General features: G+C 44.0%; 1 protein-coding gene across 2 annotated transcripts in view; it reads right to left on the reverse strand.

The window, feature by feature from the left end:
* The window catches only part of MAP9 (microtubule associated protein 9), a 286412-nt gene that overhangs the window by 163737 nt on the left and 106732 nt on the right, over positions 1-15943 (reverse strand). Inside the window, exons 4-5 of one of the 2 annotated variants that reach the window (XM_069744115.1) lie at positions 15586-15909; positions 4975-5192 (exon numbers count right to left, since the gene is read on the reverse strand). In XM_069744115.1, coding sequence (XP_069600216.1) covers positions 4975-5192; positions 15586-15909 — 542 coding nt within the window. The remainder of the gene's footprint in view (positions 1-4974; positions 5193-15585; positions 15910-15943) is intronic. The other variant, XM_069744116.1, reaches the window with a different exon arrangement.

Consider the following 15943-nt stretch of genomic DNA (forward strand, 5'->3'; position numbering starts at 1 on the left):
TTTTACTGTAAAATGTAACTAAGAAAATATCAGGAAATCCTACTAGAACAAATAAAACTTTATATGAGGTTAATGAAAATCACTGCAAATGATGACAGCGGTGTACAGATTACAATTTAACATGAGTTTTAATGTGACTGATAATATTTCCACTGAATGTTCCATGCCCTGAATTTAGGAAGGCTCAATGTAAGAGAGCCAAAATGGATATGTGGATTTTTTTTCCACTGCTATATCGGCTTTTTGCCATTCTTTTTATTTTTCAGAGTTCATGTCTCACACATGGTCACAAATGTCTCTACTTATATGTCTATATGCTGGCCATAATACATGTGCACTTGCACATTGATTTAATACTAATAGGAGTGGTGGCCTTGTGCTGTGTTTTCTTCATTGTACAGTGGAGCATGTGGCCGCCCCCCGGGCTGTGCATCCTTAGCCACTTAGCTTTCCCAGACAGATTTTAATTCGAGTTAATCCGATTTCTATCTCCTCCATAGTTCATTTGAGGCCAAGTTAGTCACATAGCGAGGAAAGTCACTCTTGTCAGAGTCCGTCCATTGAGGTCACCTTGATGATGGTGGATGGCTAATACATGTTTTGATCGAAAATTGTTGTTTTTTTTACATAGTGTAGAAACAGTGAAATTCTTGTATTCAATAATTGTAGAATAGTGGGTAGTGTGTACATATACGAGGGCGAGTCAAAAAATTTCCACATGATGAACAAAGAGTATTGAAAAACAGGGAAATTATGTTGAAGGATTGCACAGATGACCCTGTGAAAGTTGAGTAAAATAATTTCTACAGCCAGAGTGCGGATACTGGAAACTTCTGGAATGAACACAGCAGGTCATCTTAAAGTTACAGTAATTTGCCAACAATGAGACCGTGAACAAAATTGGCATTGTGTCCCTATTGTCTCGCTAAGCACGTGCCACTTAGATTGTAAGATCTTGGCAAGGACTTCTTTTCTTCTTTCCTTATTTGCTGTACTTCTCATTGCACAAACATTGGCACTACATTACTAAAGATTCTTCCTATGTAGCAGCGACCATGTGTCATCCTTGTACACATGCCACTAGATCACATGGATGTAATGACAAGGTTGACGGGTCACGAAATAAAACAGAAAGATCCTGTCCCAGAAATAAACTGGCAATTCATTGGGATACAAAATAAAACAGGGCCATGTTTACTGCCAATCTCCATAATTGCTTTATTCTAAGCGCTCAGATACATCTCATGGGATTAGGACACTTGACATTAATATTTCATGCGTCTTTCCTGCACTTCGTCACAATATCTTTAATGAGCATGAGAAATCTGATTTCTTATGTCTCTAATTAAATCCCCTTTGAAGGACTGGTAATGACATTTTTACAAGTAGATTGTTTTTGGGTTGGTATAAATAGGATGACATCAAAGTTGAGTTTTGAAGGCTCGCTGAAGGAAGGACATGTTCAGAGCACGCAGGTCTGAGTCACCATGAGTCCATGATGAATGTCCTCACTGACTTTTCAGCTTAGAATACACCCACTCTAAATGGTAAAACCTCTGCAGAATTCTATTAGTGCAGTTCAGCTGTATGTACAGATCTAGCAAAGGTTATCATGACTATCGGCTGTTACGCCTCGAATCGGCAAACTTCCTAGGGTGGAACCTCTGGGTCGCGGCACCATACCCACACTGGGCGAGCTGACCAGATGAATCCGACCCCTATACAGGGATCGTTAGGGGCAGGCCCAGGGGGCAAGAGTACCGCGACAGCCGGTACCAAGAAGGCAGCTCGTAGGGAGGAAAAAGGTCAAAAAAGGGACAAAAATAATACAGGACAGGGAATACCGAGGAGATGGGAAGAAGGTATCACCATGTAACACGGACAGACGGGGATAGTAGCAAGAGACGGAGGACAGGGTCGGAGGTCAAAACGAATTGTGGAAACAGGGGACAACCAAAGATGGATGGAAAGGGCAGCAACAGTAGGGGTGACTAGGAGGAGCAGCATAAGACCAAAGGGCAGCAGGTCACAGGAGGGGCAAAAGCGACCAAGACACTGGAAGGCGAGTAGCCACAAGAAAGACAGACACGGAGTCCAGATATCAAGGGCCTAAGTACTGGCACAAAAAGTAACACAATAATCAGGAGCCTCCACTAAGGGAGGGCGGTCTGAAATACCTGTCGGCAAAGCTTCATTGGTCAGTGGGTGCTCCCGGGTTGCGGTACCGCAGATGTTAAAGGGGCAGGCAGCGCGAGCGGCTGCGTCCTAGTGCGCATGCGCGAGACCCGAAGTTCCACCGCCGACTGCGAGGCCGACCGCGCAGGAGACATCCACCGCGATCCCCTCCAACAGCACGCCGGGACACAGGAGCGAGGAGGTGCGTATCGGGGACCCGGGTGGGCATAGGCCTAGCATCGGCCCACTATCTTGATGTCATCTCACTTAAGAGGAATAAGATAACTCATTGGCCGATGTTAAGTTAGATACCAAATTACATTGATATGAAGTGAATCAAGGTAGCCTTTACTACATTTGTACCTGCTTAGTTCAACACAATTTTTGTAATTTCTCACTACTAGTCATGAGCGATCATGTTTTGATAGGCTGTTATTCGAGCACGCTCTAGTGCTAACAGAGTTACTTCGGCATGCTTAAATAATACGGTTGAGGAAGACCCCTGAGAAAGACACTATGTGCCGAAAAGCGGGGGGCTTGTTTCCCTAGTGGAATCATTTTCTTTTCCTACAAGACTTCCATGGCTGCCTAAATGCTATTTTGCCTCTAAGAACAGGAACCTTAATTGGTCATTGGCTGTTAACATATGGATTAACCTATTAATTCATTCTTATGTCTCGATATTTTTTGGTGGATACACTTTACATGCATTATGGGCATTATCTTAGAAGCAGCGCACTTTATTATCTTGTTTCTTTGGCTGGCAGAACACCATCAATGGAGATCTTTTGTTGACACTGATGAGCATTATGGGTTATTATTGTATTGCCTATATTTAGGTCTCATTTCTTGATTCCTGATGGTTCCCTTGTTTATTGTGACTATTTTGGGAAAGACCACTATTTATAGTCAGGATTCCAATGGCATAAGGCTTTTTAAATGGTTGTAACACTTTGTAGTTGTTTAGTCTGTGTTTTCTTTGTCCAAGTATATTTTTTGATAAATAGGTGACACCGTTTTTGTATACCCCTTTTTTCTTTGTCTTTGCCATGGTTTGTACTCTATGCATTGGGTTGATCCCTGTATGTTTCCTGTGTGCCCACCTATACATTCAATTTTCATTTGCCTCATTCAGACTGTGAAGCAAAGAAAAAGCTGCATGTATAAGACGCGTGATACTTTATTTCGGATTTCACACGGAGAGGTTTTTGGATTAGAAACCTGCAGAGAATGGGGCTTATCCCTACGTAGATCAATTTCTGCCGGATTTGGAAATATAAAATGCGTGGACGCACCTGAAGGGTAAAGCTAATGGCCGCCCAGCCATACTTAGCCTGACAAACCCAATCTTTACTTCATGCTCAGCATGTTAGTGCAGTGTGGATCTTCTTCCAAGATGACCAAGAATAAGTCTAAATTGCTTCTGAAGACCTGTCCCCGGCCTTGTCTGAAGGGAATCAGTTACCAGGCTGGTGTGTGCTGTGGTGTGGTATAACCCTGCCCCGGGCTCTCGACGCTGATTGACAGCCTCCTGTATCAGCTGCGGGAGGACGGACGGAGCCACAGCTCATAAATACGAGCACTCGTGCGATTGGCTGATATCATGAAGACCAGTCCCTTGCCTTGTCTGAATGGAATCAGTTATCAGGCTGGTGTGTGCTGTGGTGTGGTATAACCCTGCCCCGGGCTCTCGACGCTGATTGACAGCCTTCTCTTCCTGTATCAGCTGCGGGAGGACAGACGGAGCCGCAGCTCATAAATACGAGCACTCGTGCGCTTGGCTGATATCATATCATGAAGACCAGTACCTTGCCTTGTCTGAAGGGAATCAGTTACCAGGCTGGTGTGTGCTGTGGTGTGGTATAACCCTGCCCCGGGCTCTCGACGCTGATTGACAGCCTCCTGTATCAGCTGCGGGAGGACGGACGGAGCCACAGCTCATAAATACGAGCACTCGTGCGATTGGCTGATATCATGAAGACCAGGTCCTTGCCTTGTCTGAATGGAATCAGTTACCAGGCTGGTGTGTGCTGTGGTGTGGTATAACTCTGCCCCGGGCTCTCGACGCTGATTGACAGCCTTCTCTTCCTGTATCAGCTGCGGGAGGACGGACGGAGCCACAGCTCATAAATACGAGCACTCGTGCGATTGGCTGATATCATGAAGACCAGTCCCTTGCCTTGTCTGAATGGAATCAGTTACCAGGCTGGTGTGTGCTGTGGTGTGGTATAACCCTGCCCCGGGCTCTCGACGCTGATTGACAGCCTTCTCTTCCTGTATCAGCTGCGGGAGGACGGACGGAGCCACAGCTCATAAATACGAGCACTCGTGCGCTTGGCTGATATCATGACTAGTTCACGGCATTAGGCAGGTGACAAAGTGCTGGAATCAGGGTCTCGGTCATCCCTCTATGTTGCCCACAGAATGAGAAAGGAAGAGGTTCGGGACTGATGACAGTAGGGCGTAACTATCCGTAGTGTGGCAGATGACAATTATCAGGCATCCATCCCAATAGACTATGGCAGCGCACCTTCATTTGCACACACATAAAACCTGTCCCCTAATGGTATCATGTCACCTTAAATGCCATACGGAAATATCTGAAAGTCTGGGATGCACTGGGTAAGATCTCACGGAGAGTCGATCATAATCATCACCTCATGGGCAGCGGCCACTTACCGTGGCTGCCGGCTTTCCCTCGCGACGAGCAAAATGAAAACCGTTCTTATTAAAGCAATGAGTTAGAAGAACGTTTCCTACCGTCAAAAAGACGCACGGCGTTGTGAACATTGTAATTACCTCTGGGCTACATCTCTCCGAGAAAGTCTGTGCCTTAGAAGCAGAAATGCCATCATTAAGCCTCGTTAGAGAAGAAGGAGCAGAGAGTGACGCCGGCTCGTCTCTGGCGTGTTTCCCCTCAGATTTATCTTCCAGGTGACCGCTTCTCTCCGACGAGATCCTATGCAGCGGAGCAGGCGGGAAGCGCTCATCAGATAAGGAGATGCCAAGACCTTGGGCTAGACGAGAGAAATAGATTATTAACAGAAATCAAATCCTTTACATCATTTTGTTCTTATTATCGAAGGCCACGATTCCTTCTTGCAATTGCACCTTTTTGTGCTTTTCCATTTGAGCTTATTCTTCTAATTTGCACTTTATTTGTAGTCAATTTTATGCGTTCGCCTGTTTTTGTTGCTTTTTTTTTTAATATATTCGCCATTGTGGGTGAGATTTAGGCTTTCCAGATGTTTTGGGTTATATCAATTGCAACTTTTTAGCAAGTTTCTAAGATATTTTTGCCAAAACGAACTGCAGTCAAACCTCCCCGGGAGGGATTTTATGTAGGTCTGAAATATTTCCGGAAATATATGAAACATTTTAAAAGGAACAGGCAATATTTTTTACATGAAAGTCGGGAAAAAGAAAAAAAGACCAACATAAAGAGCATTTATGATTTGCACAAAATTCACGAACCACGCTTTTCTTTGAAGAATTGGATGCAAAACTGACAACAAATACCACAAGACCCCCCCCCCCAAAAAAAAATGGTAACATAAGCCCCCCCAACAAATGATGAATTGGGTGCAAACACTACATACAGGGTGTCCAGCGGACACCTTGTGCTCAGCACATCACACATTATTAAGGAGACCGCTGCCATCTGGTGGCTGACAAAATAATACACTCATAATACAGCGTCAATATGAGTCCCGCCTGGCCATTGTTACAAGGTATGTCAATATATTTCGGAGAAGTACAATACTGTTCTAAGAAATCTACTTAAAAGATTTTGCCAGGCAATAAATAAATAACCGAAATAAGATGTTATTGTGTTAACTGAAAAACAAACATTTTACAGCAATTACTCATATCCAATATGAAAGGGTTGCCCACGAGGTCACGTCGGTGCCAGGCACGTCAGCACTCGAGGCGTAGTCAGTGCTGGATGAACTTGAATTGAATTTGGCAATATTTGCTCATATCTGTCATGTTATTGATATGAGCCATTGAAGAATGAATATTAAAGCAGAGATGTCTGAAAGATGCGGGTCTCACGTCACCGCAGGGCAGGAGGACTCCTTTTCTACTGTACATTCACACCTCAGAGATAATATTAATATGGCAGAAATCTCTAAAGTTGTGGTACACGTTTTAACAAAACTGCCCTACTTAAAGGGAACCTGTCACCAGGTTTGGCTGATACGAGATACGGCCATCACCTTTCAGGGCTGATATACAGCATTCTATAATTCTGTATATCTGCCCCCAACCTGACCTGTAAGAGAAGAAAAATAACTTTTATTATACTCACCTGCGGGGCGGTCCAATCTGATGGGTGTCGCTCTTCTTGGTCCGGCGCCTCCCATCTTCTTACGATCCCCGTCCTCCTGCTTGCTTTATGTGGACGACGTGTCCCCGCATCATCCACACTGTCTGTAGTACTTTGCTCTTCCCTCAACACGGCAGATAAGTACGCCTGCGCAGGAGCGCGATGCCGAGCAGACTGGATGATGCAGGGACATGTCATCCACATGAAGCAAGCAGGAGGGCGGGGATCATAAGAAGATGGGGGGCGCCGGACCAAGAAGAGCGACACCCCTCGGACCGGACCGCCCCGCAGGCTTAGGATAATAAATGTTATTTTTCTTCTCTCACAGGTCGGATGGGGGGCTTATCTACAGCATTATAGAATGCTGCATATCAGCCCTGAAAGGTGATGGCCGTATATTATATCGGCCGAACCTGGTGACAGGTTCCCTTTAAAGGGGTGACCTGAAACCAAGGTTGAATTAAATCCTAAATGTCTATTTAATGTTGTAATCAAATCACTTTTCTAACACACTTTAATTAAAAATTCCCTCCTTTTCTCACTGTAGTTTTTCCTCCTGCTTTTACTTTTCACTTCCGTTCACATGACACTTCATTTGAGAATCCCCAGTGCATGCTGGGATACTGAAAAGGGACGGCGGGGCTGGGGTCACTACTGTAGCCGCTTTCCCCACCCTGACACAAAGCGTGACAGCATCCGAGTGATATCCGATTTTTCTAAAACCCATAGACGTGCATGGGATAGTTTTATCTGACGTGCCTTTGTGCGGACAACTCAGTCCCAGGAAATAATCAAATATCATAAGTATGAGTTGTATCTAATTGTAAAGTGCTGGGGAATATGTTGGCGGTATATACAGTAAATAAAAAAATATATTATTATCTGTGAAAAACATGGACAGATGATAAAAACTTGTCTGAATGAGATCTTACAATGTACAGTGGGTACGGAAAGTATTCAGACCCCTTTAAATGTTTCACTCTTTGTTTCATTGCAGCCATTTGTTAAATTCAACAAAGTTCATTTTTTTCTCATTAATGTACAGTCTGCACCCAATCTTTTGCAAATTTAATAGAAAAGAAAAACTGAAATATCACATGGTGATAAGTATTCAGACCCTTTGCTCAGTTGCTCATATTTAAGTCACAGGCTGTCCATTTCCTTGTAATCATCCTTGAGATGGCTCTACTCCTTCATTGAAGTCCAGCTGTGTTTAAATTACACTGATAGGATTTTATTTGGAAAGGCGCACACCTGTCTATATAAGACCTCACAGCTCAGGCTATGTGCACACACTGCGGATTTTGCTGCGGATCTGCAGCGTTTCCACAGCTGCAGATCTGCAGCAGTTTCCCATGAGTTTACAGTACAATGTAAACCTATGGGAAACGAAATCTGCAGTGCACATGCTGCGGAAAGAAACGCGCGGAAACACAGCGTTTTATTTTCCGCAGCATGTCAATTCTTTGTGCGGAATCCGCAGCGTTTTTACACCTGCTTCAATAAAAACTGCAGATGTAAAACCGCAGCGGATTCCGCAATAGAAACCACGATAAATCCGCAGGAAAAAAACGCAGCGGTTTTGCACTGCGGATTTATCAAATCCGCTGCGGAAAAATACGCAGAGAGATTCTTTTCACGTGTGCACATACCCTCACAGTGCATGTCAGTCCAAATGAGAATCATGAGGTCAAAGGAACTGGCCAAGGAGCTCAGAGACAGAATTGTGGCAAGGCATAGATATGGCCAACGTTACAAAAGAATTTCTGCACTACTCAAGGTTCCTATCAGCACAGTGGCCTCCATAATCCTTAAATGGAAGAAGTTTGGGACCACCAGAAGTCTTCTTAGACCTGGCCGTCCAACCAAACTGAGCAATCGTGGGAAAAGAGCCTTGGTGAGAGAGGTAAAGAACAACCCCAAGATCACTGTGGCTGAGCTCCAGAGATGCAGTAGGGAGATGGGAGAAAGTTCCACAAAGTCAACTATCACTGCAGCCCTCCACCAGTCAGGCCTTTATGGCAGAGTGTCCTGGACTGAAGCCTCTCCTCAGTGCAAGACATATGAAAGCCCGCATAGAGTTTGCTAAATAACACATGAACGACTCCCAGACTATGAGAAATAAGATTCTCTGGTCTGATGAAATGAAGATAGACCTTTTTGGTGATAATTCTAAGCTGTATTTATGGAGAAAACCAGGCACTGCTCATCACCTGCCCAATACAATCCCAACAGTGAAACATGGTGGTGGCAGCATCATGCTATGGGGTGTTTTTCAGCTGCAGGGACAGGACAACTGGTTATCATTGCAGGAAACATGAATGCGGCCAAGTACAGCGATATCCTGGATGAAAACCTCTTCCCGAGTGCTCTGGACCTCAGACTTGGCTGAAGGTTCACCTTCCAACAAGACAATGACCCTAAGCACACAGCTAAAATAACAAAGGAGTGGCTTCAGAACAACTCTGTGACCATTCTTCACTGGCCCAGCCAGAGCCCTGACCTAAACCCAATTGAGCATCTCTGGAGACACCTGAAAATGGCTGTCCACCAACGTTCACCATCCAACCTGACGGAACTGGAGAGGATCTGCAAGGAAGAACGACAGCGGATCCTCAAATCCAGGGGTGAAAAATTTCTTGCATCATTCCCAAGAAGACTCATGGCTGTACTAGCTCAAAATGGTGCTTCTATTCAATACTGAGCAAAGGGTCTGAATACTTTATGACCATGTGATATTTCAGTTTTTCTTTTTTAATAAATTTGCAAAAATGTCTACATTTCTGGGGGGGTTTTCAGTCAAGATGGGGTGCAGAGTGTACATTAATGAGAAAAAAAAATAACTTTTTGGAATTTACCAAATGGCTGCAATGAAACAAAGAGTGAAAAATTTTAAATGGTCTGAACACTTTCTGTACCCACTGTATGTCCATGGAGAATCGTTCTGGCGCTCCACAGACTTACACTGCAAGGGTCCTATCACATAAGTGTATTTTTGGTCCGAGTTCTGTCTGGGGAAAAAAATGGACCAATGTTGTTCAGTGGGACGGTGCAGATGAGCGGGTTCTTTTTTTTTTTTTCACTGACCGAATCTGTATGTAAAAAAAAAAAAATCACAGCATGTACGAGTGTCGGATGAGAGTCACCCATTGAAGTCTACGGGTGCATAACAAAAATCAAAGTAAAGCACTCAATTATTACAGATAAATTGCAGTTATGTAACTTGGAAAACTGTAAATGGTTAATAGCTGCTGTAAAAAAACGGACTGTATACAGACAGCACTCGGTGACAAAAAAGGCCAGAGCAGTACTGATAATGGGGGAGACGGCAATTGGTGAGTATATTACCGCGCTCACAGTGATTTACATGTGCTTCTACGCAGGGCTTTGTGGGAGGCTTCTTGGGTTGTACTCAGAAGAACAGTTACCGGTGACTGGAGATTGCAGGTCACAGACAGGTGGACAGTTAGGCTACTTTCACACTAGCGTCGGAATTCGGCCCGTCGCATTGCGTCGGGCCGAGATTCCGACGCTAGCGTTGTTAGCGCCGCACAACGGGTGCAGCGGATGCATTCTCCGGCGCATCCGCTGCCCCATTGTGAGGTGCGGGGAGGTGGGGGCGGAGTTCCGGTCCGTCTGGAGCAAAAAACGCTACATTTAACGTTTTTTGCTCCCGGCGGTCCGCCACAACACGGCGCAACCGTCGCACGACGGTTGCGACGTGTGTTAATACGTCGCAATGCGTCGGTAATGTTACTCTATGGGGCAAAAACGCATCCTGCAAACAACTTTGCAGGATGCGTTTTTTCCCCTAAATGACGCATTGCGACGTATTAAAAAAAAACGCCAGTGTGAAAGTACCCTTACAGTGTGAGGACTGCAGGGAGCTCGTCCACAAGCCTATGCCGCCATCTAGAGCTGAAGGCCGGCACTGCGCTGCTTCTTCACCTCATTTACACATCCACTTTTGTTTTTGTTCCTATGTGAATAGATATACTGATTTCCATTTTAGCACAGTGTGTCCACTTTTACCATCAGTGTTGCATTCTTTATTTTTCTTGCATCAAAAAAAATAAAATAAATGCTACACGGTGTTTGTAAGCTGCCAGCATGTTACCGCTGCGGCCAATCACTGGTATCAGCAGTCATGTGCCATCATTACTAGATTCACGGTCAGCACTGAGCAGTGATGCCAGTAATACGGCATGTAGCCAATGAGGCTACCGATTACCATATCTGTAGTAGGGCTCGCTCACACTTGCGATTAAATCAGTTGCACGCAATTACAAATCGGATTGTATTCGCGCCAATTTAATCCTATTGTTCTGTTCTCAGGGGCTTTTTATTTCTGCTCTGATTGGACTGCAAGCCAAATTCAGATATCAAGCACCCATATAAGTCTATGGGCGAGTGTGAAACATTGCACTGCACTTGGATGTCACCCGAGTGCAGTGCGACATACACAGAAACCGGCAGCAGAGGAGATGGAGAAATTACTTACTCCGCCTCCTCCAATCCTGTCATGTGAGAGAATCTGAGCACAGACACTCGGCTCACGCTCGCAGCAGATCAGGAGCAGGATGTCATTACACATCGCATCCCTTGAGATTCACCAGTGGGACCCCGGCCTCAGTCACATGCTGGCAGCTTCTAAACAAAGACTTGTCAGCAACCAGCAGAACAGCGTCACCGATCTTAAGGAAATTGAAGAAGTTAGTGACTTTTTTTTTCCTTTTTACAATCTTTTTGGCTCTTTTTATCTTTTTTTTTTTTGGTTTCAGAAACTGGACACTCCCTTTAAAAGAACATGAAATGAGCTTGTCTGCTGTGACAACACATCCTGCTCTAGTATTATGGCACTCCGGGACAGGGAAGAATTACAGAGTTTAGTCTTAGACTATGTTCACACAAACGCGTTTTTGGTGCGTTATTTTTTTTTCCTTTTTTTATGCTCGTTTTAGTTGTGTTTTACAGCACCAGCTATGTCTAATGGATTTCAGAAATTTCATGCACACACATTGGAGTTTTTTGCCCTCAGTAATTTGTGCTAAAACCTTGGGTTTTGTAGAATAGAGCATGTCACTTCTTTCAGAATTTATTTAGCGTATTTCACCCATTGAAAGTAATGGGTAATGAAAAAAACACTGAAAAAAACAGGTTTTGCTGTGGTTTTTGTGCCAAAACCTGATGAAGTTGAGTCATAATTTTTTTTAGGACTAAACTTTATCAGCATGCACAAAGGATAAATGTAACATAACAGAAAAGCAGCAAAAAATGCATAAAAAGGCAGCAAAAAATTGGAAGCAAACCCTGCTTTTTTGCAGCAAGTTTCTTACTGCCCTGAGAGCAGGTTTTGCTGCAGAAAAAAAAACGCAGCAAGAATGCACCGTGTGAACAAAGCTTTAGGGTCTGATGTGTTTTTTTTATGCATTTCTTCGCATTCATTTCAATTGGTGAAAAAACGCTTTGATGGTTCAAGTGAAAAAAATAAGCACAGTGTGCATGAGCCATGACGTGCGAACATATTTTTGGGCCGGGTTCAGACGAGTGTACTGAAAATCATTGGATTTTAATCCAGAAAACTTGGATGATTTTCATCTGTGTGCCATCCATGTGTCCGTTATTTATGTCAGTGTGCCATCCATGTGTCCGTTATTTATGTCTGTGTGCCATCCATGTGTCCGTTATTTATGTCTGTGTGTCATCCATGTGTCCGTTATTTATGTCTGTGTGCCATCCATGTGTCCGTTATTTATGTCTGTGTGTCATCCATGTGTCCGTTATTTATGCCTGTGTGCCATCCATGTGTCCGTTATTTATGCCTGTGTGCCATCCATGTGTCCGTTATTTATGCCTGTGTGCGATCCATGTGTCCGTTATTTATGTCTGTGTGCCATCCATGTGTCCGTTATTTATGCCTGTGTGCCATCCATGTGTCCGTTATTTATGCCTGTGTGCCATCCATGTGTCCGTTATTTATGCCTGTGTGCCATCCATGTGTCCGTTATTTATGTCTGCGTGCCATCCATGTGTCCGTTATTTATGTCAGTGTGCCATCCATGTGTCCGTTATTTATGTCTGTGTGCCATCCATGTGTCCGTTATTTATGCCTGTGTGCCATCCATGTGTCCGTTATTTATGCCTGTGTGCCATCCATGTGTCCGTTATTTATGTCAGTGTGCCATCCATGTGTCCGTTATTTATGCCTGTGTGCCATCCATATGTCCGTTATTTATGTCAGTGTGCCATCCATGTGTCCGTTATTTATGTCTGTGTGTCATCCATGTGTCCGTTATTTATGTCTGTGTACCATCCATGTGTCCGTTATTTATGTCTGTGTGTCATCCATGTGTCCGTTATTTATGCCTGTGTGCCATCCATGTGTCCGTTATTTATGCCTGTGTGCCATCCATGTGTCCGTTATTTATGTCTGTGTGCCATCCATGTGTCCGTTATTTATGTCTGTGTGCCATCCATGTGTCCGTTATTTATGCCTGTGTGCCATCCATGTGTCCGTTATTTATGCCTGTGTGCCATCCATGTGTCCGTTATTTATGTCAGTGTGCCATCCATGTGTCCGTTATTTATGCCTGTGTGCCATCCATGTGTCCGTTATTTATGCCTGTGTGCCATCCATGTGTCCGTTATTTATGTCTGTGTGCCATCCATGTGTCCGTTATTTATGTCAGTGTGCCATCCATGTGTCCGTTATTTATGCCTGTGTGCCATCCATGTGTCCGTTATTTATGCCTGTGTGCCATCCATGTGTCCGTTATTTATGCCTGTGTGCCATCCATGTGTCCGTTATTTATGCCTGTGTGCCATCCATGTGTCCGTTATTTATGCCTTTGTGCCATCCATGTGTCCGTTATTTATGCCTGTGTGCCATCCATATGTCCGTTATTTATGTCTGTGTGCCATCCATGTGTCCGTTATTTATGTCAGTGTGCCATCCATGTGTCCGTTATTTATGTCTGTGTGCCATCCATGTGTCCGTTATTTATGCCTGTGTGCCATCCATGTGTCCGTTATTTATGTCAGTGTGCCATCCATGTGTCCGTTATTTATGTCAGTGTGCCATCCATGTGTCCGTTATTTATGTCTATATGCCATCCATGTGTACGTTATTTATGTCAGTGTGCCATCCATGTGTCCGTTATTTATGCCTGTGTGCCATCCATGTGTCCGTTATTTATGTCTGTGTGCCATCCATGTGTCCGTTATTTATGTCTGTGTGCCATCCATGTGTCCGTTATTTATGTCTGTGTGCCATCCATGTGTCCGTTATTTATGTCTGTGTGCCATCCATGTGTCCGTTATTTATGTCTGTGTGTCATCCATATGTCCGTTATTTATGTCTGTGTGCCATCCATGTGTCCGTTATTTATGTCTGTGTGCCATCTATGTGTCCGTTATTTATGTCTATATGCCATCCATGTGTCTGTAATTTATGTCCGTGTGCCATCCATGTGTCCGTTATTTATGTCCGTGTGCCATCCATGTGTCCGTTATTTATGTCTTTGTGCCATCCATGTGTCCGTTATTTATGTCCATGTGCCATCCATGTGTCTATTATTTATGTCAGTGTGCAATCCATGTGTCCGTTATTTATGTCAGTGTGCCATCCATGTGTCCGTTATTTATGTCTTTGTGCCATCCATGTGTCCGTTATTTATGTCTATATGCCATCCATGTGTCCGTTATTTATGTCTGTGTGTCATCCATGTGTCCGTTATTTATGTCTGTGTGCCATCCACGTGTCCATTTTTTATGTCTATATGCCATCCATGTGTCCGTTATTTATGTCAGTGTGCCATCCATGTGTCCGTCATTTATGTCAGTGTGCCATCCATGTGTCCGTTTTTTATGTCTATATGCCATCCATGTGTCCGTTATTTATGTCAGTGTGACATCCATGTGTCCGTTATTTATGTCTATATGCCATCCATGTGTCCGTTATTTATGTCAGTGTGCCATCCATGTGTCCGTTATTTATGTCTATATGCCATCCATGTGTCCGTTATTTATGTCTGTGTGTCATCCATGTGCCCGTTATTTTATGTCTGTGTGCCATCCACGTGTCCATTTTTTATGTCTATATGCCATCCATGTGTCCGTTATTTATGTCAGTGTGCCATCCATGTGTCTGTTATTTATGCCTGTGTGCCATCCATGTGTCCGTTTTTTATGTCTATATGCCATCCACGTGTCCGTTATTTATGTCAGTGTGCCATCCATGTGTCCGTTTTTTATGTCTATATGCCATCCATGTTTATACATCAACATTCTAAAACATGATTAAATAGTTTCCTAGATCTTATTATTTTGCACACCCATAGGCTAGGATAAACAAATCTCATCTGCTATACAGAATAGAACAGTGCCTGCTGCGATACATTTCACACGGACACTCCTGTCATCTGATCAGCCATGTTGAATAACATCGGTTACTAATATTAGCAAATTATCTCTTCAGAGAGGAAGAGGACTAGAACTCCAGTGCCACCTATTGGAAGGTAGCAATCCTACAAGGCAATGTCGACCCTTTAACGAGCCTTGTCACATGACTTGGGATAATAACCAAACCAGAATCTCAATTTGCAGACAGTGTTTCAGGGTACTGCCCCTCGTCAGTGCAAAGCAGAGATCTGGCTTGGCTGTGGGGAAGAGACAATTTGCATTATTAGCATAATTAGCATATTTCCCAGAGGAGCATTGCGGCTTTAAGTCTCCTCATCTCGGCATGCTTATTATGTCGATCTCCACAAGGAGAAACAATATTTCTTGGATAATATTAGCAAATAACACAAATGACAAATCTTCCCCATCTGCGTTAGCTGTAGCTTTCATCCTTGGGGCAAATTAATTGGCCTGGCCCGATCCAGCAGCCACAGGACGGGAGAACCACCTCCTACCTCCTGGCGTCCCTAGGTCTTCTTTTGATTAGCCAACCTTGCAGAAAGTCACAACAATGACGTCAAGTCGGCTAACCAGAAGAGGGGCTCCCGTCCAGTGGCCGTAGAATACTGACCAGGTCCTGCAAACTGATTTCCCCCATGTCTAGATCCTACATCTCTTACGTGAAGTTGAACTCTTAGTTCTGAATGCTCTTGGCTTTGGAATGGGTTTTCTGTCTTTGTCATCTGCTCCATGCTGAGTTTTTATTTTTTCTAGGGGTCCTGGCTTTGACCCCCCATCATCGTCGTCTCCTTGGCTGATATTTCCGATGCTCTTGCTTCTGGAGGAATACTTGCTGAAGCTTCTCCCTGTTTCTTTGCTCTTCTTAAGGAAGGTTGTCTTTCCGTATGAATCCTCCTCACTGTCAGAGAACTGAAAATCCTGACGACCTTTCTTCAGGTTTGACTCAATTGTTGATGTCTTTCCAAGGGACTCCTCTAAGCTATCTAAGAAAAAAGCATATAGAGATAGTCCATAACT

The sequence above is a fragment of the Ranitomeya imitator genome, chromosome 1, assembly GCF_032444005.1.
Source record: "Ranitomeya imitator isolate aRanImi1 chromosome 1, aRanImi1.pri, whole genome shotgun sequence".
NCBI classification, from domain to species: Eukaryota; Metazoa; Chordata; class Amphibia; order Anura; family Dendrobatidae; genus Ranitomeya; species Ranitomeya imitator.